Genomic DNA, 27,408 nt, shown 5'->3' on the forward strand with positions numbered 1-27,408 from the left:
TGGGATCGGCTCTAGCCCCCCCGCGGCCCTCAAAGACTAAGTGGTGTAGATAATGGATTGATGGATGTTTTCTGTGTGATTCTGCTGCTGTGGTTTGCGGATCTTCACAGCAAAACAGGCCAGAGAATGTTGGGTGGTATCAAAGTCTTAACCTCACTGCATTAATCATAACCTGCTTATATTCCAAGCCTGCTGGGCCCCAAATGACATCTCTTTGGTTTGTGTGTGTGTGTGTGTGTGTGTGTGTGCGTGTGTGTGCATGCACGCATATGATGATACCACGAACAGCAGGGAATGCTTGTTAATAATACATTCACAGCTTTCTATCTGTGTCCTCTTACTCTTCTTGTCTTCCTTTATGGCCTTGAACGCTTCCCTGTCTTTTTGAACCGCCCCAATCTGCTCTCCTCTGTTTTGCCTGGAAGTGGCTGCATCAGTCGATGGTCAGAGAACCGAGTCGCACAGCTTGACTCCTCACAGGTCTGTCTTTTGATTCAGCATGATTATTTTTACCACTGATCTCTCAACATTTTCTTCTGTCATCATTTAGTCTACAACATGTCAGAAAACATGAAAAGGGAGCCTTAGAGCAAGGTCGAAGTCATAAAGTGAGCAAGGGGGGGGGGGGTCCCATGACTCATAAACACAAGAGATAGATTTTTATGTATTTTGTTTATGTTTAATAATTGGTTGTAAGTCTAATGTGTACTTGTAAAATCAACATGTTTGTGTATTTTATATAGCTTTATATGTTTATTTTTTATATTTTTAAAACTACCATCACATAAGGATATTAAACTTTATAAAATATACATGAATATCTTTACATTAGCATCCATACATTATACTTAAGACAGCAAACACACTAGGGCCCGCACTGTTTAATATTTTAGTGTATTATCTTTTCTATTGCTATAGATCTATGAAGACAAGTACGGTTATTTTAGCTAAGGGTTTTACAAAGATATTACACAGTTGCTCTTAAAATCAAAATATTGCAGATCGTATGATCTAGTGCTGATGGCCACAGGCGCCCCTTTGTGTGCGTGTGCGTGTTTGTTTATGTGATACTGTATTTATGTGTGCGTCTGATACTGTGCGTCTCTGAGTACCCTGCTAATGCACCAAGGACTCGCCGCATCGCAGAGATTGCCTAAGACAGCACATCTCCGTGTCAACCCCCGCTGAGCTGACTCTGCAGCAGGCCGTCCCATAATATCAGATTTTTATGCATCCCTATAATGTTGCCTGTAAATGTGCCACTCTTTTATACTCCCCTCTGCTTTCTTTTGTCATTAGCGGGACCTTGCAGGGGCAACCTGGGAGGCAGGTTGGTGTAGGGGTGTAGCTCTTTATTTCTGCCCTCCTGCTCATCTCCCACATGTGCTCTCACACCGAGAGACGCGTGCGGTGCGTATAACTGCTGATGTGAGCGATGCTGCTGTTCTCTCAACATGATACCGCGGATACGCTGCTTCTGACTGTGTAGAAGAAGTAGCTAAAAAAAATATTGAACTATTATTTCTCAGTCAAAGTTAAAGATGAGTAAGTTAAGTGGATAACAACAGTCGCTTATATTCATAGCTTCAGGATGACGTCAGACACCAGTCATCAGTCTTTCCTGTAATTCTTCAGCCCCGGTCCTCCAGACTCGGACCATATGAAAAGATGATAAAGCTGTTTCAGCCCATGCTTTGTCCATATGCACATTTTTAAGAGGAGATCGTGACCATGCTGCTCAGAGGACTTGTCTGCGTGGGATGGTTTCGATCACACAGAGGACAGATCTTTGCCTCTCTGAAATATCAAATGTGGTCGGTATTAGCAGTGCCACATCTGTACGGACGCCTAGCAACAGTGAATGGATCACAAACAAAAACTGGTGCAAAAGAGCAATTTTCTGCATCGGTCTCGTTGAATACTTAGTTCAATTTAAGTGACTTTTGCCTTCAGACTTGCACTGAAATCCAGATCTTTTCCTGACATTTTTCCCTGATGGAAATTTACGAAGATGCCAGCTTGGTTATAACGAGATTCGAATATGGGCCGGTGTTGATGTGCCGTAAACAAAAACACATGCCGCTCTACCCAGGCGCCAACTCTGGCCTGAATGTTCCAGATACTTTCCTGATGTTTTGAAAGCATCTGACCAGGACCATCTCCTGCTGCGTTCTTCAAATGTGAGACTGAAACAAAGTCCATGTCTGAAAATGGCTTCATATTCTTTAAATGGCCTTAACAGTGGACGCTTGTGTCAACACTGTTTGCTGCTTCTTCTCACATTCTCATTTTCGTTTGTCGGTTCATTCCTTCAGTTCTATGTGTGTGTCTGTGTGTGTGTCTGTGTGTGTGTGTGTGTGTTCTGAAACAGAGCGCTGTCCCTGCTGGAGATGTCTTACTTTTCATTTCTTAAATTCACAACAAAGCCCCGGGGAGCCACACTGGTATTTCCGCACTGGGCTCCTAACAACATGTGAGAGCACTGTTGTGTTTCAGCCGTTGGTTTCTCTCAGCTCACTCACTCACTTACTCACATGCCAATACATTTGGTGAAGTGACTCACTTTGGGTTGGAGTGGGTGTGGGTGGGTGTGTGTGTGTGGGTGATGGTGCATGCATGTGGGTGAGATGGATTTATAATCTGTACTCGATATGTTTTGTCTCTGGGAAATCTGCACACGCGAGCCAGCGGATTCTCTCATACGTGGGGTTAAGCTCTCTTTACGCAGTGAAGGATCTGAAGAGCTTGTCCCTGTTGAGGTGCAGCGAAGGGCCTCTTTCTTATGTCATGTGCTACTGTCTAGACGACTCCCCCCTCCTGCACTGTCCCTCTCATTGCTTTTCTTTCTCCATTTTCTTTATTTTTGCTGTAGCATCAGCGTTGACGTGGGGAATCTGAAAGTGAATAAAGGTTTAACAGTGACCCCTTAGCCATCTGTGATGCTGCCTAGCTAATGAGCTTACCACTGACTCTCTCTGTCTCTGTGTCGGTCAGTGTCAGTCAGTCTCACACATACATGCACAAACACACAGTAGTATAGCTATTAGCCATGTTAATGGGTCAGGTCCTTGTTAAACTCCTGGACATTAATTGTCCAGTTGAGCCGTAATGGGAAAGATAATGGTCGACCTGTCTGCAGCTTATTATGTTGGAGAAAATAAAGCACTTGGCTTTGGAGCTTTCAGCAGGTCCACATACATCGGAGCAGGGTCGTAGCTGGGTCGTCCACTAACCAAAGGGTCGGAGGTTCGATGTCCGGCTCTTCCGGTCTGCGAACTGAAGTGTCCTTGAGCAAAATGCTGAACCCCAATTTCCCCCCCTGACTTCTGTGCTGGCAATGTCTGAATGATGCCGACCGGAGCCTGCAGGGCTTGGTTCAGACAAGAATTTAGAAATCGGGTCACGTCGGCTCGGCTATCTACTTGCCTTTAATCTGGGAAAAGAGTCTTGGATAAAACGTCAGGTTTGGACATAAAAAAAACGGAATGCCTGTTGGGTATGGGTCAGGCTTGGTTAATTTTCTTTGGGGCTTATGTGGGTTTGTGAATGTGACTTTTGATTTAATGTGCTTTAAGTGATAAATAAGACTAGAAAAGTATCCATACAGTCTACTTACCATGTCCCTACCTTTTTGTTTTGTATTGAAATGTGTTGTTTCTATTCCCCTTGCTTTTTCCTTCCCCCCGCTTGTGTTCTGAATCTGTTGCTCTGTAACTCTTCCAAGCCAACTCACCAGAAATCCATTTCCATCTAGTCGATAATTTCAGGGTTTCCTGCAGTGTTTTATAGCAGGGCCAGGAGGGAGAAAGCAGAGAGAGCTGCACCTTGGCAGGAACGAGTCTTTACAAGTTGTGAAAAGTGGAGACAAACAGTGCAAAAAAACATACAAAAGCTGTCTCGCAGTGCAGCAGTCTCAGGAGTCAATGTTTGCAAACGTTTTTGTGGCTGCATGTCACTGTGTGTAAGAGTAGTTGATTTTTTGGTGAGTTAGTCTTTAAACAGATGTAAAGGGAATCCAGTTTGTAGACAGGATTTCTTTACATTGTGCCTCTTTGGAGGACAGATAGTTAGAAGCTGCCTCGCTTATAAAATGTATGGAAAAAAGCCTCTCTGTCCTCCCTGGCTCTTTATATTTGAATCATACCTCCTTCTCTCTGACAGCAGATATCTGTCCCTGTCACTGCTCATACCATCACTGGGAGTAATGCCTTGTGAACGAGCTCTGCACAGGCCGATAACATGTAACAGCTTTCTAATTCCCCTGCCCGGGGCCCTGTCACCTACCTGGCCATTATCTGCATAACAGAACTGCCAGGATGCTCTTGTGTGTGCGGATGTGGGGTGCACCTGCCGAGTATTTAGGATGTCAACTGTCTCCACACTGCTTCCCGAGCTCTAATCATTAAGCCCGAGCAGGCTGAGGCGGCATGCCCGGTGGCCATGAGGGCAGAGCAGGCCACTACCCTCAGGCCAGCCCTGGGTCTTTCTTCCCTACCATGACATTGACAAGGTGGAGGGAATGAAGTAGGGACTCTCACTGTGGTTGTAGTGCTGCAGACGGTTCAAATCAGGTCACGGTGCCTACAAGACTGACATATTGTGTCCGTCCCCTCCGACAGAAGACCAAAACAATATCAGCCGTAATGACCTTCTTCATTACAAATCGTTAGCAGATGGGTTTGACTAAGAAAGATTACAGGTTTAACGTTGGCTTTATTAAAATTAACTTATAATTAAATGTCTGGAAAATGAATGAAGGAAGCTCATGACCTGAACTAATGATTCAAAGCTAAAGTTGGTGTTTAGGAATGTTTAGGACTCACTGGTTTGATGTGTGTTAGTCGGAGAAGACGTTTTTTTTCTCTTTTTTTTCTCTTTTTTTTCTTTTGGTCTCTTTCAATTTTCCTCCTGCCGCTGCTGCAGCTGTCCGGCTGTGCCTGACCTCTCTCTTTAATCATCCTGTTAATCTGGAGGCTGTCCATTGTGACCGAGAGGCTCCACAGAGCCGGTTGCACCTGTGTCCAACATTCATGATCATTCAAGGGGGGCACGGCTCTCGGATTGTGTGACAATAAGCCAGTTTAGTCCAGATCCTCACGCAGCCGGAGCTGTGGTTTCCTTTTCAAAGCAAACTGGGATGTGAACACTGCAGATGAGGATGAGTTTTGTTCATGGTAAAAATTAAGAGAGAGATGATGAGCCGATAGCTCACTGGAAAAACATAAAACAACAAGAAGATCAGAGAAGTGATCTGAACAGTGTGTTGGACTGTGTTCGGACAAAAGCAGCCGTTTGAATCCATTTCTATTAGAGTGAGAGAGAGAGACTGATGTCTGGAATCAATATGTCCCCTCCTACACATATTTTCAATTAAATGTTTTCTGGCCTCTTCTCACGGCACAAATGACCAACATATTAAATAAGCACGTTATGCTCTGCTTTATGCTGTAGCCAGTATTACGTCAATGGGACATTTATATAGCCTTTCTCAATCTGATTATGTGATTCAAGGAAACCCCTTTAAACGGCAAACTTCTGCTTGAGAAACCCTACTTCTTTTAATTGGATAGAGTGAGTAAAGTTTCAAACTTTAAAATTCCGAAGTTGGAGCAGCACTGTTTATAGGCAAAGTGATGTGGTAGCTCGATACCGAGAAAAAACGGTATCGAAATAAATTAAGGTAAATAAGTGCCAGTTAAGAAAGCAGTTTCTTAGTCGGAATGATTATTTTTATATGTAAGATTTGCAGTTCACAGATATATATCTCAGTAGCGCATGATAAAAAACTGTGGTGATAATTGATAAGAAAAAAATGGCTTGTGGTCATTTACGAGATACTTTTTTACGATTGGGCGCCAGTGTGAGAAACCCTTCAGCACCCAGAGTTACTTTGGCTAATTATGTCATGATGAGACAGACGTGGGACGCAGCAAGGCCGTGCTGAGATTAAAGATTTAGATGAGATTAAAAATGCAACGTGGGAGGGCTCAGGTCTTTTTTCCCTATTATCTGCATAGTTGCATTTTTCACATCACAAACTCTCTCACATTCACACACTTAGGGCTTCACGGTATTTGCTGAATAGCGTATTTAGCAAGGATTAACATCAAAGATCCACCAACAAGATCAATGTCATCTCCAGCAAACTCCAAAGGTTCTGAAAACCGCTGTTTTTCCCTGAGAGGAGAAAGAGAGGGTTGAAGTTGTTTGTTGCCGGGCCTGTGATTCTCTCAGCCGCTGCCAGCTCCCGTTCCATATCTCATACTGTCGATAAGAGGAAGAGGCGGCAGCTCCCTCCATAGACTGCTGAACAGCACAATCCAATATGAGCCACAGCTGTAACGGCAGGCATCGATGGTCGCGTCACAGCAGCGGCCTGTCATTCTGATCCAGGTCTGTGGTCAAATTGGCCTCTTTAAGCCCCATTTTTCATCATTAGCATGAGACATAAAACTAAGTAAAGCTCAGAGTGGTCCTGAAAAGTGACCTGAAAAGTCAATTTCAAGTCCACCCTGATAGATTGTCCCGCTCAGTTACCAGGGGAACTGAAAAGGGTTAAAAGGTTCAGAGCTGTGGAGATCAAGTCTCTCACGGGGTCTTCCACTTCTTTTTAAAGAGGCAGACCACCAGTGAGACACTAAACCAGGTCCTATATGGGTCCTGTTGCTGTGGAAAAACACACGTTTCCATCTCTAAACAAATTACAGCATGTGGTATAAGCTGGGAGGATGTTCTTTTTCATGATAAAGCATTGACATGCACTATTAACAACATGAATACAAATTATAAAATTGTTTTATTGTCATTCCTTCTTCTGATGAAAGCCAAGGCGAGAGACTTTATGTTTTCAGCCTGTCCATCCTCTCCATTATCTTGAATGGAATTTCTCAGGAACACCTTAAGGGAATTTTTTCCAATTTTGACACAAGTTGGACTCAAGGATGAACAGGTATTGCTGCTCAAAGGTTCTTACAAATCAGTTTTTTCAAAATTCAACAATGAATATGTCAATTCTGATAAAATACCCCAAATGGCTTTTATCAAATTCCATCAAAAATCCTCACGACATATATTATACAAGTCTGTACAGGCAAGGATGCAAACGGAATCTTCACTGGTTGGCAGGGAATTGGCTGCTGTGGCTCAGGAGGAAGAGCGGGTCGTCCACTTATTGAAAGGACGGGGTTCGATATTTTAGTGTCCTTGGACAAGACGCTGAGCCCCAGGATGCCTCCAGTGGCTGACGTTCTTGACATTTTCTCTGTAATGTTAAAAAAACAACAAATCCTGCATCTTCAAAAGTCAGGCCAGCTCTTTATAGTTTTTGTGTAAGCAAGTGTTTCTATGTGAGTCTGTACAACACAAGCTGAAGGGCGAGTTAGAAAATTGATGGCTTTGCTCGGCAGAGTGAATGGGTTTAGAAGTAGAATTTCCAATAATGCATTTTCTCTGCCTCCCCTGAAAGAGGTTGAAGAGAATAGCTAGATGTATGTTTTTGTTATGAAATGGTTTATTGAGTCCAACCTGTGTGTGCTTCTTTGAAAGGCTGAAGTTTCACTCTACTGTACAAAGCTAACTTTCTGTTTCATTGTAACATGGACCAACACAGCAGCGACAGTGGAGCGCGTTGTCATCACTGAGACCTTCACCGAATACACGCTTGGGAAAAGAACACACAGAGATTTGAAAGCTCCAGAGAGAGAGAGGTGTTCGAGAGCTTTGACAATGCGCTGTAATGACAGACACCACTTTGCATTTAAAGAAGTAAAATGATGTGTCTCTCAGCTTTCTCAACAGTAGCTTCTGATTTCTGCCCTGACACGCGGCAAAGAGCTATTGATATATCGCTTTGGAAAAGAACACGGGATTTGAAGCCTCAGCAGAATGGGTAGAGGGTTTTGACAATGTGGTGTAATGACTGTGCATTTATAGGAGGAAAGTATGTTTTTAAGCTTCCGCCTGAAGGGCTTTTGATTTCCATCTGAAACGCAACAAAGCACTATTGATCCTTGGGGGGGGGGGGGCTACGGACAAATCTTCTTCTTCATCTTTTGGAAACTGTCATGAAGGTCTCTCCAGAAGGCAACGCTCACCGCTCCCACCCGCACATACACACACATGTGCAATTACCCATGCACACGACCACTTCATGAGCAAAGGCAGTGTGTGAAACTCTTAAGCCTCTGAATGAATGACAGGTAATTTCCAGTGCAGCGTGCAGCGTGCAGAAGGGTGAGCTGATCAATCACTTTGGCGATGACCCATGCAGATTCCAGTTCTCCCTGGCATCACCAAGGCTGCTGACATCGATAGAGCAAGACAAGATGGCTTGACAAGTGCATGTGAGGGAAGAGAGAGAGGTGTGCGCTGTGCATATTACAGATAGCACATTAATCGATTTCCGATAACATTGCATAAAACGCTTTCTTTGTTCAAGCTACGGAATTATTGCTGCCAAATAGCTACCATTTACTTTTTTTTGTGAGTTATGTGAAAAGCATGGGGCGAGTTTTTATGGATTTCTTTTTTCCAAGTGGTTCTGAGATGGCCACAGCTGGAGAAAAGTGGACGTATTGATCCTGGGAGTTTCATTTTTCAAACATTGTCATCTTTCAGGGCCAGCTTCGATTTTTGAAAAATATACAGTGTGCTTTTCAGACCATTTTATGGCACTTTTTGTCTCAGTGTACAGTGGAGAGATCTGAAAAGCTGCTGGCGAGGTAGTAGTTGGTGAAGGTGGATGACCAAACTCCTATCAGGAAGACTAGAAGTCATTATTTTGGCCTAGTTCACATTTAGACAAGAGCAGCAAGTAACAACTATGTATTTTTGTAACCTGTGTCCCCAGATGGAGATTTTAATCAGACGAGAAGTAAAGCAATAACATTTTCATATTTACAGTTCACATGTCGGTCATCTATTCAATCAAATTAGAATCAGGGCTCTGATTAGTGTTTTTTTTATTTTCAATAACAATTAATCACCATGTCAGAAATAGCAAAAACATGAAGTTCTGTCGGTTTATCTAAATCCTGATACCATAAAAGTTTTGTCGGATCAATTTCAGAAATTGCTAATTTTAGGTGTCTATGCTTTAAAGCGTTCAAGGACTTTCTGTTGAGGAAAGTACTTGCTTGTAAACAATTTCTCTTTGTACAAAACCACCACTTTTTCTATAATTTTTTTCTTTCTAAATCCCACTTATTTGATTCGCCACCTCCTGCCCCAAGTATATGTTCAGTAATAGTGTGAGAGAGTGGCTTTCCACTTCCTTTGTTTGACACGCTTGCCTTCTGACCAGGCTACCCTTTCACCAGCTCAAAATATTGAATAGGTCAAATGTTATGAAAGGCAAGAAAGATGGTCAGAGAATGGCAAATGCCAAGTGCCCGCAGCCTTGCATTGTGGGTAGTAGCACAAGCCGATACCACTGCCCATCCTTCAGTTGTGAGGGCGTGAGAGAGCATCCAAGAGCAGCCTGTCCTGTCTTCACCTCGACCAGAAACAAAAATGGCTTCTGAATTAAACCATCACTTACTGAAGGTTGTTATCATGTCCCCCATTTGCACATATAAGATTGTACTCTTTAGTCATAAAGATATATACAAATAGATATAGTGGATTTTATAAAATCTCAGCACTTTTCAGAACTTCATTGAATAAGAATGACTTCTTGAGAACAGTATTTAATTTTCTCTGACGACTTGATGGAGACACAAGAACCTCTATTAAGCTTCAGTGGATTTCCTGCGATCGGCTGTGAAGTGACTTCTTATGCAAAGCCGCTGGATGGCATGAAGATGGATCGTTAATAGAATGTGTTGCAGTGTACTCAGTAATCATTATTAATCTGTGTGTCGGCGGATTCTTTCTCGGGCTCGGCCCAGTGTTCATAAAGCTTGGTTAATTAGCCTGATTGATTAGTCGGTGGTGATTCAGAGCTCTCATCGCGGCCCCTCATCCCGTCAGGCCCCCTAATAAGATCAGATTGCCCTCATATTCATGAACACACTACACACACACACACACACTACACACACACACACACACACACACACACACACACAAACACACACACACACACACACACACACACACACACACACACACACACACACACACTCGTAAGCACACGGCTTGTTTGGCCTGTCACAACGCCTCTCCATCTTTCTCTCTGCCTGTCTGTCACATCCATATTTAGACAGGATTTAGAGGCATGAAAGAAGCAGTCAAGCTTGCCAAAGCAATACTCTGAAGACTGGAGGCAACATTATGTTAACATAAAAAGATTGCAAATCTCCCATTCCCCTTCATCCTCTTCTTTTTCTCGTCTTCTCCCCCCCCCCCCTTGTCTCTCACTGTGATCCATCCCGTGTTACTGTCTCATCACATCTCATAAATATGACGAGTCCCTCTGTTTAGCCAAGGAAAACATCACGGGAGACCAGGACCTTTACATCTGTCTAGACTCAGCTGTGTATTTGGTCTGGCTGTGTGCTACCATGCGTCTGTCTGGGTGTCTTGTGTGAATGTTTTCATGTCAGAATGAAAAAAGCATGTTAATATCTTTGCTTCTCTGCAGGCCTGAATGTGCCCCAGCTTTGCTGAAGCCTCAGTTGCAGATCAATACACATGCACTGCTCCAAGCGAGCCGCCCTGCACTTATCGCACAGTGCCTGCTCATCAGCACAGAGACAGCACAGTAAAGAGACTCTCCCTTGCTGTAGTAAAACTTTACGACTTTCCGTGTTGCTTTTGTCTCCAGGCATTGGATATTACAGAGGATAATAAGTATTCATTTAGATTTTTGCCAGATCACCAGTCCTCCGCATCAATACAGCCCATCTGAGCTCTTTAAAAGTAGACAATGTTCGGTCTGTGTGTGTGTGTGTGTGTGTGTGTGTGCATGAGTTTATGAGTGTGCATGCTTTTATGTGTTTGCAACTAAGTTTGTGTGATTGTGAGTTTACTCTGAGGCTGTGATGAACCCACCGCAGTATCGCCCTTAAGAGAGTGTTCATGGAGAAAATGATTACCTCGGAAAGTACAAAACTTTGATGAAAATTGTCCCACCTCAATTTCCACCTCGCAGGCTAGCAGTTGGCGTCCTTGTTAATGGGTAATATTGGAAATCTCTAAAATTAAAATACAGCGGATTCAGTAACAGAGAGCTTTCATCATGATATCCGATGGCCTTTTATTGAGTCTTTCTGCTGAGTAAAGGGGTCTTTGTAACTGTGAAGTAGAAGTGTATAGACTTTTGCTTTATTCTGGTATAAAACAGACTTTTTAAAGTTTTGGACCCTTGTTTACTCCAATACCCAGATATTCAGCAGCTTCATCAGGCCTTATATCTGCTTTGAGGGGCCCTGCTGGTTTGATTGGCTCGGAAGGCTGTGGCTGATAAAGTGCGAGCAGTTTCATCGACCTCTGCCTACTTTCCAGAAATGGAGCCAAAATATCCCAAAAAACGGTCGCTGCCTTCTTCGTGGATCATTATAAGCGCTCAATACATGGGCTCAACCAATCGTGGGTCAGTCTCAGATGTTGATCATGATGATTGACCCTGTTTATATAGCATCAAAAAACATATTCAAAAGAAACCTGAAAATGTTCAACTTGACTTTTCAGATGGGGTTCATGGGCCTGGGGGCAACCGAGATGCTTTGGCTTCACTTGTGTGGGGCTTTCCCTTTTGTTTAGTATATGACTATGTCTGTTATAGTCTGTGGTTTAAACCATATCAATATTTTTGCAAGCTAATAATACATACGAGACATGCTCAGTTGGGTGCATGCATACGAAATGTACCCTCAGGTTGATAGAATGCTATGCTAATGGTTAGCATGTAGCTTTATCTCATTGCTCAATTCTCCAATATCTGTATAAGCACAACTTCAAAATGCTGTTGAGACGATTTTACAGCAATTTCCCGATGATGTTGCCAAGTCTTGTTTGAGTGACAATTGTGCGGTAACAGCATAACTGTGGATCTATGTCCCTGCTCTGATTCTGAAGTTTCTGGCTGATGGTCTTCCAGGCGCAGCTGGAGCAGAGGTCGGGCTCCAGCTGGTGATGAGAAGTTTAAACTTCTGCCACCTTTTGCTTTTTCTTCAGGCAGCTGAGTGTATTTTTTTTGTGCGGCTGTGTGATTGTTGATCATTATCAGAATTTCAAACTTGCCCTCCACACACTCCTTAACCTGGCTTTTGCGTGTGTGTGTTTGAGAAATATGCACCAATGGAAATTGTGACATATTTTGGAGCATTCTGACCGTGATGTATTTCTCTGTGAGAATCTGCCAATTTTTAAATGATGGAGGAATGTAGATCCTGGATGTGAGGGAGTAAGAAAGCTACAGAGTGCAAGGTGAAAGTAAATCCCCTCTGGTCTTTCTCTGTTTCCATCTCTTTTGCCTGCGTGTTTGATGGGAGTCAAACAAGTCGTATGATAGACGATATTGACTAGCTTAAATGCCCTTATTGGATGAGAAGTGGCCCCTGGGTGCTGCCCCAGCGTTTTGTAAGAACAGACCGCCAGACAAAAACCACACACTCACATATAGAGCTTCCTCTTTTCGCTTCGACAGCACTCTCAACAATTACCTCCAACTCTTTTAAACACACACACACACACACACACACACACACACACACACACACACACACATGCGCGTGCACACTGACACACACATAGACAAACACTATCTTTACGACTGCAGCATTTTCGCCATTCCAGCCCACGTTTTTTTGTTTTCTTCTGCTTTCCTTACCTCCTTCACCCACAGGCCATTAAACCAGATCCCTTCTAAAAGGCTTCTCTTGGCCGGCCACTTCTTCTCCAAAGCTCTGCCATGGCTCTTTTCATGTTTTTAAATCAAAGTCCATGAAAGGTTGAGGGGGAAGAGGGGGGGAAGAATTTTGGGACTGGTTTTTGTGTTTGCGGGTTGGAGACAAATCTTTGCTACAGACCCATATGGTCTTACTCTCACACAGACACGTACACAGGCTTAATCTGATATGGTACATGCCCTCCTGGACTGTTCTGCTCTGCTGGGATTTTACTTTGTTCTCCTCTCTCTCCCTTGTCACCTGCCGAGAGTTACTGTAGATGTGTAAGCTGCTCTCTCTGTTTTTGTCTCATGTGCTTTCACACACGTGTGCCCACACACACGCAGCTGCACCCACACACTCTGTGCTGCACAAACACCGGTATATGAAAGACGGTCTGGAGGTGGCCTCTGCTGTGATTCGCTCGCCTTTCTCGCAGATGATTGTGATTTAAAGATCCCGGCAGTGTGTAGTGCTTTTGATATTGCTGGTAGTCAACCTGAAAATGTTTTCCTTGATGGTTTCTTGGCAGAGGCCATGTTGGAGGGAGCTCTGGTCAGTTCATTTCACCTGACAGCTGCTCAGGATGGACTGACTGCTCATTCTGGATCCTGTTTTTTTTCCCTCTTCTCCAATTTTTTTTTACTCGGAAAGACCACTCTGCTCTCCCCTCCACCCTATCTCCACCTGGCCGAGCAGATCAGCCTCCATATGCATCAGTGTCTCAGAGAGGGAGCGCTGACTCACCTTCAGTTAATCTTTTCTGACTGCAGCGAGGGGTGATGGGTTGTGTGGTGGGTCCACACCTGAGGCTTAGAATTTGAAGGTGCATGTTATTGATCGCTCTGCAAAACTATGTTTTTCACCCCGGGTGGGGGACATTTTTCCTCTCAAGGGCTATTTAAATTTTCATAACATCCTTCCTAGGGCACACTAAATTATTGAACACATATATTACATTTTTCACTTGTTTACCTTTTGTCTCTGTCCTCGTTTGATGTATGATCGCTGAAACCTTTGGGGAATTCAAAGAATTGACTGAAAAGTTGATTCATCGGACAAAGCATGGAGTCATCCTGGAGGGACTGAATCCATGTCTTTAGGTCCATACAAATCTACTATTGTTCACCAAATCAACTGAGATTCATCCACTGGGGACAATGGATACAAATGGAAAAATTCTATGCAATCCATCCAATAGTTGTTGAAATATTCAGGTTGGACCAAAGTTGAAGGAGTCTTTTTTACCCAGATAAGCATTGGTGCATGTGACTTGATGAAAGATAAATGGATGCCTTCCTCCTTCTTTTTTTGACCTCACTTTTCCTTCGCTGTCTCTGGGTCGTCCATCTTCCTCTGCCTCAACTGAGTAACCTTAAAGGTAGACCTGAAAACAGACGAGGGAGAGGCAACCTCAGAGTGACAGAGGTGTGATTAAGACTACGGGTGTGTATGAAGGAAGACATTAGGAGAATGAAAGGTTTCTGGACAAGCATAGTGATCGGTAAATAGCAAGACTTGCAAGTAGTCGTTTAATCGGTGTTAGGAGGTAGGGCTCTACACGGATCCATGGACACACACCAGGCTGTGAATGAATAGAAGTGAGGTGGGGAGTGTGGCTCTGTGTCCCTGACTGTGTGGTCACAGGGTGACATCGACTAACAGTGAGAATCCACTTCTTTGCAACAAAAACACATACTTATATTTCAAACCCAATTCTGTAGCTCAAAACAGTCCAAGCCAAAATAGCTCTGATGACCTCTGGATTATTATATCAGTCATAAAGCTAGTCCTGAAAATACAGTGTTGTTCCTGTAATAATCAGCCCTTGTTATTGAGGGGGTTCAAAGCACACCTGGCTGTCCTGTATAAAAGCCATGCTGATTTATGGTTAGTAGGTAAAAACTGTGTCCATATCTGTGTTGATGTTTGCAGAATGGGTGTATTTTATAGTTTGCATATGTCATAATGAGGGGCTCTCTTAGTGGCAATAAAGCAGGATCACTGATTTAAAGGGGCTTTAGTTTCATTAATTTGTTTGAGTTTAGAAACAAGTTGTATATTTTAGTCGGTTCTTGCAGGATATATTTTTAAAGTCTGTAAACTTTTCTTCAAGTTTGTGCATTCAGTTCCTGGTTGCAAGCCTCCACCTTCATCCCATCTGTCCTTGGGTTTAGACAGATTCAAACATTCAATCTTGTGTTCTTTAATAAATGATGGGGGTAGATTTACCTGGTTTCGTAAAGCCAGTAGTGAACTATGATTAATGAGGTAGCAGCTGGCCTGCTGTCTACTATATACAAAAAATGTTTTAAGTCTGCCACTGCTCAAAGCATTTTACAGATTCTAACTCAAATGCAGAAGTTTGAAAAGTAAATAGAACAAGATTAAACAGGCATTATAGTTTTAAGGATGTAACTTGCTGCTATCACCACGTATCTTTGTGCAACGTTTCTGTTGCACAAACTCAATACTGCAGCTCAATTGGCAAGTCACCACTCTCTGCAGTTTAACTGGCCAATTAATTATCTTGTCAATCCTGGAGTAAGGACACTGCCTGAGGAGGGGCTGTGATTGATGTACTATTTCGAAACCTCTTTGGATTATGACTAAGAATTAGCAGACTGTCCAGAATCACCATTTTGGGTTTGCAATAAGGAAATTGCTAAGCTTTTACCTGCCTTCTTTCTCTTTTGGCTAACTCTTTATTAACCTCAGGAACAGTCAATGACATCTCCTGACAGCTGTGGTAAAACCACCGACAGAACTAATACATATTTAATATGAAATTCAATATACTGAGTTTGAATAAGTTTTAATGCTCATCTACAGAAATTGTACTAACTTCAAATGTCTTTGGTAGAAAAAATGTGTCTGAGAAAGCTCCTACCTTCTCAAGCTCCAGTCAAGTGTTTCTTCTATAATTTGCTCGACTCAGAATTTCACTTTAAATTCAGACATAATTGGCATTTACCTTTCAAAACATGTCAGATTCAGAGTGCACTTTGACATACTTAAAAAAAAAAACATGTTAAGGCTGACAATGAAGCGTTTGTGTGTGTATCCATCACAAGCTTGACATGCAATGGGCCTTTTGGGAGTTTCCCAAAGAACATTTGAAAATCGGATTTTTTGGTTCTTTCATGTTCTTTGAAGTTTGTTTTTTGTTTCCTCAGTTAGTCACTGTGTAGATTTCCGTCTCTCTGTCTCCTCTTCTTGTCTTATTTGGCCTTTTTTGATTGATGAAAAGTTTGAGGAAGCACTGAGCAAACCCACAGAGAGGACAAACAATCTCCCACATATTGTTGCAGTGCAGAGTGTGGTGATGGAGGCGGGGAAGCTATCAATACCCCTATTGATGACTACAGTGGCAGCTGGTGGAAATGCTTTCCTATTGATCGCTGATCCATTATGAGCTGTTACTCGACGGCTGGGTGAATGATGGGGAGCGGCCCATCCATCATAAGTCGCCCACGCAGCTTGGACCAAACACACTTCTGGCTGTTTTGTCCGTTATCCTCCTCCACCTCCTCCTCTCCTTCTGTGATCCTCCTTTTCTCTGCTGTTCTTCTCACACAAAACGCAACGACCCTCTGCACAGATGGACCAAACATTTTGGCTTGAATCTGACAGCACCTGTCAGCACACTCTACCTTTGAAAAATGCACTCACTGTAATTATTTACTAAAATGACTGGCAGGTTCAGTTTGTCCATGATGCAAACTAAAGGAAAAAAATGTCCTTCAGATGTCTTTACTCCAAGAATGCCAAACCTTGATCCTGCAAATGTGCATGAATGAAACATATTCACCATTTTTGGACGAAATGAATGAAAAAAGATTAGTTCTTTAGGGGAAAACATGAAATAAAATTATTTTTACCCTCAAGGATTTCTCACCCGGGAGACTAATTTGAACTCTCTCTCTTTTCTTCTGCCTGCAGGTCACTGATCGGTCCGTGGAGGCTGTTGCAGAGCATTGTCCTGAGCTGCAGTTTGTTGGCTTCATGGGCTGCCCTGTGACCTCCCAGGGGGTCATCCACCTCACAGCGGTAAGCACCACGCAGATCTTTGATTATCATCTTTTAAGACATTTTTTTCATTCAAACTGTGAGATGGGACTTTTATCTATCTTTTCGTTGATTTCTCAGGGAATAAATTATGGATCTTGATGAAAAACTGTTTGTGCTGTTTTGTGCAGTTTGCATTTCCAAATTTAAATCTGGATCTAGTGCAGATAAATGTGGTTTCATAAGGTGACTGTGTAAACTCTGAATACCCTTTTTATTTATTAATGACGTAGTTCCTCAGTCGTGACCTGTTGTAGGAGCTCAAGTCCTATGTTTACCCTCTGAGAAGCTGAAGATACCGTACTTCCTGCAGAAGTTTAATTTCAAGTAACAGCTTAACTCTAATTAGTTGCATCATTAAGTGTCAAAAGAAGTTTCGGTCTGACTAAATTGGTGTAATCCTGTTACTGCAGGACAGCTCTCTCCGTGTCGCTGCAGGCCATGCAGTGTTTCCAGGGGGTAAATTCAAAATTTGGAGTGTAAACTCTGGGTGCTGGTTGTGTGTTTTATCTCAGACTTAGCTCTGAAGTTATTTTGCGTTAACTTTTAAATCTCATGAAAGCCTAATGAGATGAATCCTAATAATACGCTGCTGTTCCGACTACACCCTGCTGTTTGGATATTACCATGCTAATGAACAGGGCTCTGTGGTTAAAGATGTTCCATGCCATATAAACATGGACACACTTGCACTCACATGGTGATTGCTTGAATTTAATTCACCAGTAGGTAGTGCACCCTATTTTTGCTTCTCATTTATTTCATTTTACCAACCTAACCTCAATTTAGAGCATGTCAGTGTGTGTGCACCTTTGTCTGCACCCAAGTGTGCTCTTGCAATAATACCCTTTGATTCGTATTTGATGTATTTTGACTTACATGCAAGTGTGAACGTACCCCTGCGGACCTGCGTGCGCCCATTCCTCCTCAAATGCAATTACAGTTGTGTTAATAGGACTCAGACACCCGATGCTTTGCAGCGTTATTAGATTAAACAGCAGATTAATTTGTGCTCCTGGTTTTGCCCCTCTATCATCTCTGCAGCCTCCACTGACCTTGGCCATGGTGTTGTAGACAGACAGTAATGAAGCCAGCCAGTCATAACAGCATTAGCATACCTGGAAGTGGACACACATGCACACACACACAAACACATACATGCACACACACACGCCCGCACACCCCTCATTATTATTTATTATCCTATTAACCAAGGTGAAGTTTTAGGAGTTCGAATGAGCAAGTTCAAAATTCTGAGAATATTTATGGTTATTTTTTTTTCTAAAGGTCCATTTTTGTTTCAGCAGAACTTTTTTTTATTGCGGTTATGAGGCACAACCAAAAACATGTATGACCACTTGCTTTTGATTGCATCACACGATCAATCTTTCTCACTTAGACTGAGTTAGCTCAGTTGTCATGAAACTGTAAATATTCAAAATTCCCCATTATTCTAAGCACTTTTACAACTTGACGACGCCTTCAAAACTTATTGAATATTGAATCATCGACCTTGGAAACAGAAGCTGGCAACTTTAGTTTCATTCCCACACCTCACAGAAGAAGAATGCATTTGTATCAAGGACGTCCAATCGACACCGGGTCTCATATCTTGAGATGTCACTTGATAGTCTGGTGCCAAATTTCAGTCAGATTCTCCAGGGTAATATTTGTAATAGCTACTTGTAGAATCAGTCTAGTAAATCTGCTGAGATGATAGCCTGCCTGATTAGTTTGTAATATCAAAGTAATGATACAACTGCATCACAGAAACAGGTTATTTAGAGGTAATTGAGTGGTCACTCAATTTAATCTGAGCGACCACTTAAAATATTATTATACTGTTCTGAATATAGTTTCTGGCCCGGGTGTGATTTGTGAATCTTGCGGAGATGGAAATGTTTCAGTGATACGGTCTTAACCGCAGATTCACAGATATACAGTTAAAGCATCTCTCTCTGTGTTCTGCCCCATCACGTGTCTCATTCATTTGTTTCTTTCTCTTACCTCTCTCTCTCTCTCTCTCTCTCTCTCTCTCTCTCTCTCTCTCTCTCTCTCTCTCTCTCTCTCTCTCTCTCTCTCTCTCTCTCTCTAATATCTGACTGTAATTATCTCATTTAGCAGTCGATTCCTCCTCTCATTCATTCCCACTTGGTCCCGTCCAGTGTCGATTGAAAATCATATTCATGTTTAGAATCGTTGCATTTCTGATGACTCCGTGGACCTGCCTGCGATTCCAGGACTGCGGCGCTCCTCTCTCGTTCGATTATAGCACTCTCCCTCCCACTTCTTTTCTTCCTCGATTTCCCTCTCTCCCTCTCTCTCTCTGATAATCTTGCACCCCCAACTCACTTGCAACTCAGCTATCATCAGAAAAAGGAAAATCCATTACTTTTATTAACTTCTCTCATATGACACACTCATTCAAATTGATGGTCTTTTTTTATCCCGACTTCTCTGGAATTAGGGTGTGAGGAAATCAATTGAAATCGTATTTTCTTAATCAAGTGAGCTGATGGTTGAAATAGGCCACCCATGGTGATGAGTTCAATGCAGATGGGTCTGTAGAGTAACTGTAAAGCTGTGGCATTGATGCTCCTCTAATGGCTTTGCAGTGTCTCAGTCCAACGGGAGCTGTGCGGTTCCTCTGTGATCGGCGACACAACTCAATATTTGTGGCAAGGCGCCGTTTGATAAATCATCATCTTGTTAGTGGCTGAAAGGAAAAATCAAGATTTCTGCTGGCTGAGGGTGTAAAAGACTTCTAATCCAAAACAAGCTCTCTAACACGTTCCTCGCTGCTCGGGAATCACATATCACATATAGCTTCAAACGCCAGAACAAAAAGACGGGCTGGTTTTAAAAGTAAATGCATGTCTGATGTGGTCTGTTGTGTTGCCCTGCCAGGGGTGTAATGTAATTTTTTATTTATGGTTGGTTTCTGGAGTGAAGCCGACTCTAAGCTCTTGACATTAATAATGTTTTTATTGATGAGGCTTGTCACATTGCAAGGCTGCGTAATGGATACAGAACGCCTCGGGATGGAGACTTTGTGTGTGTCCCACAGCTTTCAGTGATGGGACGTCCCTCAGCAGCTAATTTGAGAACTTCGATACATTTGTGTTGGGCGGTCTGCACGACTGTATGTGTTTGTGTGTTGGTCTAATTTGGTTTCAGCGGGTTCACTCTTTAGTCATCCCAGTGACAAGCCCAGAGGTGGAAGGACAATAGAAGTGTGTGTGTGTGTGTGTGTGTGTGTGTGTGTGTGTGTGTGGGGCTACATTCACAGTACTATATTCTTGAAATGTGGTATGTTTATACCTGCTGTCCACACTACTAAAATGGAAACGTTCCAGGCTCGGACACAGTCACCTGCGTTTGCTTCCTGATTGGTTCTTATAAGCGTAGGTAAAGAGTTTGCAAACTCTTGAGTTCAGGAGCAATTCCACCTCTTAAGAAATTCCTTACTTTCCACTTTCATTGTTTTTCCTCATTTCTATAGAATTTTCTATAACTGAGCAACCAACTGCACAATCTGCAGCATGCAAATGCATAATCAACATATCGATAGAGATGGAATTTTGGTGATTGGATAAGCCTATTGCTTTATTGTCCAGCCAAATGATTTGCATTTTCAGGTGTGTCAGTATGGATGGGTATTATAACAGATTTTGAGCTTAGATAGTTTTTTGTTTAAATCGCCATTTTAGTAAATAAAAATAAATTAGTTTTTTCCCTCTTTAATTCTTGTGGTTTTTGTTTTTCTCTCTCTCTCTTTCTCTTTATCTCTCTCTCTCTTTCTCTCTCTCTCCCCCCCCCCCACACACACACACACGCTCCCTCTGTCTCTCCATCTTCCTGTCAAGTGGTGCTCTTTTTCTTCTGGTAGTGATTAAGTCCAAGGTCGGCTCTATCAGAGAGCCAGTGTTTGAGAGCGAGCGGCTCTGGGTGCCAGAGAGCCTTCATTCCCGCAGCCTTAGATGTCCCACTGATGGCTTCCCTTTGCTTGTCATGCATACCCACAATGCCCCTCCTCATGCATCAGCCTATCACTGCCCTAAGACACAGTGGGCCTCAAAATGCCTTTTTTGTGTGTGTGAAAGTTCCCACCCTTAGGAGAAAGAGAGCAGGCCGGAGACATAACAAATGGAGAGACTGTTGAAAAATGTGTCAGAGATGAGAGGAGGTATGCGTTGGGAGACTGTAATAGCTCTGTGTTGTCTCTCTGATGTGCGGAGCGCGGATGTCTCTGGTCTTAATTTGGGGCCTTGTAGATTAATTTGTCCGTGCCGCTCCAGCGGTTTTGTTGTTCTTCTCCAAAAAAGGTTTGAACCTCTTGATAAATGCTTTCAAAGTTTGACAGAATTGGACTGTGGGCAGTACCTCATTCTTTCTGTGTGTTTATGAGCAAATAAAACAGTCTGGTTTACGACAGGGAAGCTATTTAATTTCATAACCAGAATCACATGTTCCATCGGTTCTGGTGGCTCAGTGGAGCAGCGTGTGCTCGCAACATCCCGAGTTCAAATATGGCTCGCGACCTCTGAGAGGAGGAAAACATAAAGTCGTTTTATTTATTGCTTTCCACTCTTGTACACTAATTGTCTCGAGCACAGGTTGGAAAGCAGGTTTTAAAGTGGTGATGCACAAAAGGTAGATATACAGGTCTTCAGCCACTGTCACCTTCGCACCCACCACTCCACCACTGCCGCCCCATGTAGGATGAGTGGTGTTTGGCTTTGCTGTAGTCTACTGGCCCCTTATCTCTTCCCCCTGACTGGAGCACAGGAAATACATAATCACAGTGCCCTGTGTCAAACTGATAACCCCAAACACAAACCAGAGAACTGTGAACATGTGTGCGTTCACGCTATGTGTACCTTTTCCCTATGTATAAATGTGTGCGTGTGTGTGACTGTGTACTTGTACATTTGGATTGTGTCTCAGGGGTGGCGGAGAGGATAACGGGGGGGGGGGGGGGGGGGACGAAGGAGCAGAGGGGATTTGGAGGAAGAAAGGTAATGGGGTTGTGGGGGTCGCAGAATGAGTGGAAATTGTAATAATTTTCTTCACTGCTGTATGGAGGAGATTGGGGGATTTATGAATATAATGAGCGGAGGAGAGCCGGCGGATGATGTGTGTCTTTTGCAAGAGTAATTGAAGAATAATTCATTTGGCTCTGAGACTTTTAACCCCGCGACAGACAGAGATAGAGAGGTTTTTGACTTCTGGAGGGAGGGATATCATGTCTCATTATTGGCCCAACTAGTGTCACAGCGCTGCGCCTGTCACCCGGCGCTGTCGCATCGGTTTGTGCATGTGTGTGCGTATGTGTGTGCGTGCGTATGTGCGTGCCTATGTGGTCATTTGGCTTAGTGCGCCGAAGAGGAACCGGCGCTCTCTATCTCCTCGAGCCTTTCCTCGCCACTGAGTTTGTTATCAACACCAACACACACACAGGATTAGCGACTGAAAGGGAAACAGAGGGGGAGAGGAAAAAAGGGGGTAGCAGAGGGAAAGTATGTGATAGACAGTAGATGGGCACGAGACAGATAAAGAAAGAACTTAACCACACATGCAGGGACGCACACTCACTCACTCACTCATCAGCTCACTGGGCCATGACTGATGCAGACAATGTATCTGTGATATCAAACCCGTGGCCTTTGCAGTATTTGCCTCAGTCCTTTTTCAAATATTCATATCCTTCTGTCTGCTCAGGCCTATGTGTGTGTGTGTGTGTCTGTGTGTGTGTATATATATGTGTGTATGTGTCTGTGTCTGCAGAGGGATTGTCTGGACACAGCTTTCTCCTGTCTGACTGAACTGTCTGGGATTCTCCAATATGAAAAAACAGAGCGTATGCATGAGCGTGCACTTGTTTTCACCTGGCGACACCGCCGCCGCTCGCCTCATCCCGGCTCACACCGCCACTAACACATGCGGACAGCTGAGCAAAATGTGTCAGGGCTACAATGCCACCTCGAGAACACCCCTGCGACTTTGACTTCTTGCTCAGTCACTTTGAATAAAACTTCAAAGTGACTGTCGAAACTTCCCCCTGCATTGTTTAAAAGATTTAAACTGGTTTCCACCAATCCTTTCCCCTCTGACAGCCGAGCTTCTACTGTTCCAGTTCAACTAAAAGAAAAAGCTACTTTTTTTTTTTCCAAGCTCCTCCATGCATGTGTTATTTTCTCTGTGGATCTATATGCTGTTCCCTTAGTAGGATTTGTATTTCATTGACTTAACTCGCGTACTAAATCTTGAAGTGGTTGTAAATTAAACCGAAGCAAAAGAAATGTATTTTCCGATTCCTGCATTTTGGCTTCTTGTGACTCAAACAATACTTGCTCTGTCCGTGCTATTTGAAATGTCATGTGGCCTCTTGTCAGCTGGGACACTGAGGCTGACGGAGAGCAACAGCCATGAACCCTCACAGCTTTGTGCCATGTGTTCGAACCATGACATCACGCTCTCCGCGGCAGCTCCACTTCCTGCCTGGCATCGTGACGTTGTGTAAATACATGCAGTAATAGCACAGGTAGTTATAGCGGGGCAGTCTGGCAGAGCCTAGGCAGGTTCACTCACACTCACTCACACACGCTCCCTGTGCTCCAGACTGTGACATACACTAATGTAATAAAGTGTCAAATCAGCCTCTCCAAATATTGAGCTCCAGCCGTTGCTTGGCTGAGGGATAATGTACCTTTGGAGCAGCCAGTTGTTTTTCTTTGGTTTGCTGGTGTTTTGGGTTTGACCTCTGACTCGGCCTCTCGTCTTTCCTGTTTGAGAGAGGTTTCTAATTGATGCAGGTGAGAGCCAAACTGCTCGGAGCACACAGATCTCTGCTCATGTGGAAAGAATTAAAACAATCCCTGTTTATTTAGGAATGAGATGCTTCTGCCAATTCTCAGACAACAACTATGTTCTCATCCATCTCTGTACAGAAGAGATCTTATCTCTAATGCAGGTGGTATGTTGATGGTCTATGACCCATGATTTGGCTCATTCATAGAGTTGCGCTTCTGTTATTTTATAATAATTATAATAACAATTATTATTATAATTATGATTATTAATTATGACAATAATGATAATAATGATAATAGTAATGCTATTCTATTACCATTATACACATTCTTGGTAATAATAATACTATTCATAATAATAATCATCATCATTATACTAATACTGATTATGATAAGACATGTATTATTGTAATTTTTATTATCAATAATCATTTAATAATAAATATAATAATTATTGTTATATGTACATATTTTATAGCAAGTATTAATGTAATTAAAATAGACAGAAATCATATCGAAAAATGTATTTTAATATAAAGAAAATATTGTGGGTTCTGCAACATAATATAGCAGATTTATAAAAAAATCTACTTAACTACTATAGCTAGAATCATCATTTATATTGTGAATGTTTTATCCTGAAGAAGGATTCAGATTAATGTACAATTAGCCATATTAAAAAATAGTTAGATAGTGTTAAAATATTGTGGGATCATTATTTTGATGCATTAGTAAAAAAGCAATTTAATATTCAAGTTGTAAAGGTGCAGGTATTTTTTTCTGCATTAAATACTTTTACTGGTAATCATATAAAATATCATAATATAACATTTGTTAATAGAAACCTGACGTGAAGTAGCAGTATCATAAAATAGTTCTGTACAATTTTGGTCAAATGCAGGACTTTTTGTCAGTCGACACTTTCCACCACTTTTCTTTTGTGCACGTAAACGCGTGTGCACGTAGTCTGTGAAATATTTCTATAATCAGCATGTGCTATTCAAGTGAGCTGCCACGACGTGTCGGCCTCAGAGCAGCTGGATTTTTGCAGGTTTCACAGTTTTTACGAACAGCATGAATAATGATCCAGGTGTAGCTGCCAACTCAGAGAAGACGAGACAAACTCTGCCTGGTTACAGACCTCAGCCAACGAGCACAGAAAACCTGCACAACCCTTCACCAAATCCCCTGCTCACTATTCTCTGGCTCCATTTCTCTCTCACTTTCTTTATTCACTTGTTTGACTTTTTTTCTTCTCCTCTCTCTCTTTCCGTCTGTCTTTTTCTCTATGTGAACCACCGGCTTTGTCTGAAGCTTTCGTGCTCCCTTCCCTCCGTTCGTCTGCATTTATTTTTCTTGCTCTCCTTCCCCGCTTATTATTGGATCACAAGGAAAAAAAACCTGAGCAGAAAATAAGCTTCATTATGAGTGGAAATGATTAAATAAGACTGGAAGAATTCAAACTTTTTACCTGAGTTAAATTATGATAACCTGTCAACGGTGAGAAAACAAACAGTGCGGCCTGTCACATTCTGGAGGTGTGACTAATTACTGAGAAGTTATTATTTTTTCAGGACCTTGTTTTTCGGGGGGGGGGGGGGTTGGAGGATATTTTTCTTTCGGGAGGTCGACTAAACAGTGGAATTTGTTTTCTCACAGGTGGATGAACAAAGATTCAGTCTGAGGCCTGACTCTGTCTTTTTTCCTTTCATGCAGACATCTGCTTAATTTCCAGACGTTGTTCGACCTAGCTACACTCTTGGCCAATCAAAACTCACACTGGTTGGCCTGGTTTCTCATTGGCTGTCCACATCAATGGAACGGTTTCTATTGGTTGTAGTAGAGAATTCTGTTTAACAGGCATAAGCAGTTTTGAAGATTTGGAGAACAAATACTACTTTTGATGTTGGGGCTTTTGAAATTTACTTCGGGCTTAATAACCATAAATATTGAATGCTAGAACCCGACTGTGTGAGTGTGAGGATGTGCATGTGTGCTGTTCCCTTTTCTTATTTATAGTGTGAGTGCACGCCTGTGTCTATAAATACTAGAGGCAATGGTCACTTTGTCTATCTCCAAGTACGATTTTTTTTTATTGCCTTTGTTATGCAAACAATACCACCAGGTGCACACACAAGCACACACACACATACACACACACACAAACACACACACACGTGCGTGCACATAGACCAGACATGCACACACACAAATCAGCCCCATTCTGCATGAATAATTTAGCACTTCGATCCAACACTGGCCGCAGTGGCATATGACAGTTTGTGTGTGCTTTTGCGGGTTTTTGTGTGTTTTCATGTGCGTGTTTGCCTTAATGCACAGAGTCCAGGGTTTTTCCCTTTCATTAAATACTGTTGTTTATCATGTCAGTTTAGCTAACCCCTCTCTGCACACACAAGCTGTTTAATGTTTCTTTCAGTAGTATACCGCGTCTCCTCACACTAGAAGGGAGGATATGCCACAAACAAAACCGGCTCCATGTTTATTTCATGCCTCGGCACACCCTTTATCACGAGAGGTGTGGAGCCAACTTTCTCTCGAGGAGAAACAAAACGAAGCCACAGGCCACACAAGAACAGAGACAAATGGAGCTTTATGTTGGAGGTAAAGGTCTTGAAAGCTTTTTTATTATTACTTTCAGGGCAATGCCGCACATCACACATTCTTTTTTATTTATTTTTAGCAGCCTGGGTGTGCATCTCTGATTCCCTGGATGTGGGGAAAGAGGAGAGTGTTTACATGTGTGCTTACTTCACTCAGCATGCCGTGTTCCTTATCCACCCCCCCATATGTCTTCCTGCTGGTTGGTATATGTCATGCCTATGGAGCTGACAATAGTGCTCAGTGATCTTAACACCAACTGTAAGCCTGTTTTCTCTTTAGCCTCGGCCATGACATTTACCTCCCTGCCTCCCTGGCGGCTGGCTGGAATATCATACCTCTATCATCTTGCATTCCTGGCGTGTGTAGGAGTGTGTGTACGAGTGTACGTGTGCATTAAATAGTTTTGAGCAGGTATCAGGAGAAATTCACCCGGGCTGCTACGTGAAAAACCGATTCATAAATATAGCGTCACAAAGTAGAGATTTGGGTTGTAGGATTAATCTAAAGCTCCTCTTATAAGGTATTCAGATCAGAGACAGGGATTATTAAAAGTCGGAGAGATGAAAAGGGAGGAGGAGAGTGAATTCACGGAGTGGAAGGTAACCCCTCACACCAGGCGTGCAGAAGCATAATGGTAAACAGTGACAGCAAGCAATTTTGCCGCATTTGTCCGCCTTGTTGGGTTTCATTTTGCATTCATGTTTTTCCCAGTAAATGTGGCAGAAGACAAGTTTACTCCGAGTACACACACATATTCACATTCCTCAGAGATGCTTCATTGCTGTAATTCAGTGGGCTTGTATATCGCAAATTCTTTACGAGAAAATGTCTCTTTTCCATCTCTTATCTTTTTTTGCACTATTCACAGTAAAGAATCAACCGATGGTCGCTCTCTGAACCGACAGGAAATGTGGTGCTTGCTTTCCAATCACTGCATTTTAAGATGATTGAAGCGTCTTCACTTCCTCCCACTGCACAAAAACGAAGCCAAAGCATCCCGCATTTGAACGCTGCCATTTTGCTTTGATGGGGTCATTCTGAGTTAGAATCTGGGCTTTTGTGATCCTGGAGCGGAG

At 42.7% G+C, this 27,408-nt stretch overlaps 1 protein-coding gene across 1 annotated transcript in view; it reads left to right on the forward strand.

The window, feature by feature from the left end:
- The window catches only part of fbxl17 (F-box and leucine-rich repeat protein 17), a 209,170-nt gene that overhangs the window by 49,828 nt on the left and 131,934 nt on the right, over positions 1–27,408 (forward strand). The window contains exon 7 of the mRNA XM_062381905.1: positions 16,773–16,880. Within this exon, the coding sequence (XP_062237889.1) occupies positions 16,773–16,880 (108 nt within the window). The remainder of the gene's footprint in view (positions 1–16,772; positions 16,881–27,408) is intronic.

The sequence above is a fragment of the Platichthys flesus genome, chromosome 3 (assembly GCF_949316205.1).
Source record: "Platichthys flesus chromosome 3, fPlaFle2.1, whole genome shotgun sequence".
Taxonomy (NCBI): Eukaryota; Metazoa; Chordata; class Actinopteri; order Pleuronectiformes; family Pleuronectidae; genus Platichthys; species Platichthys flesus.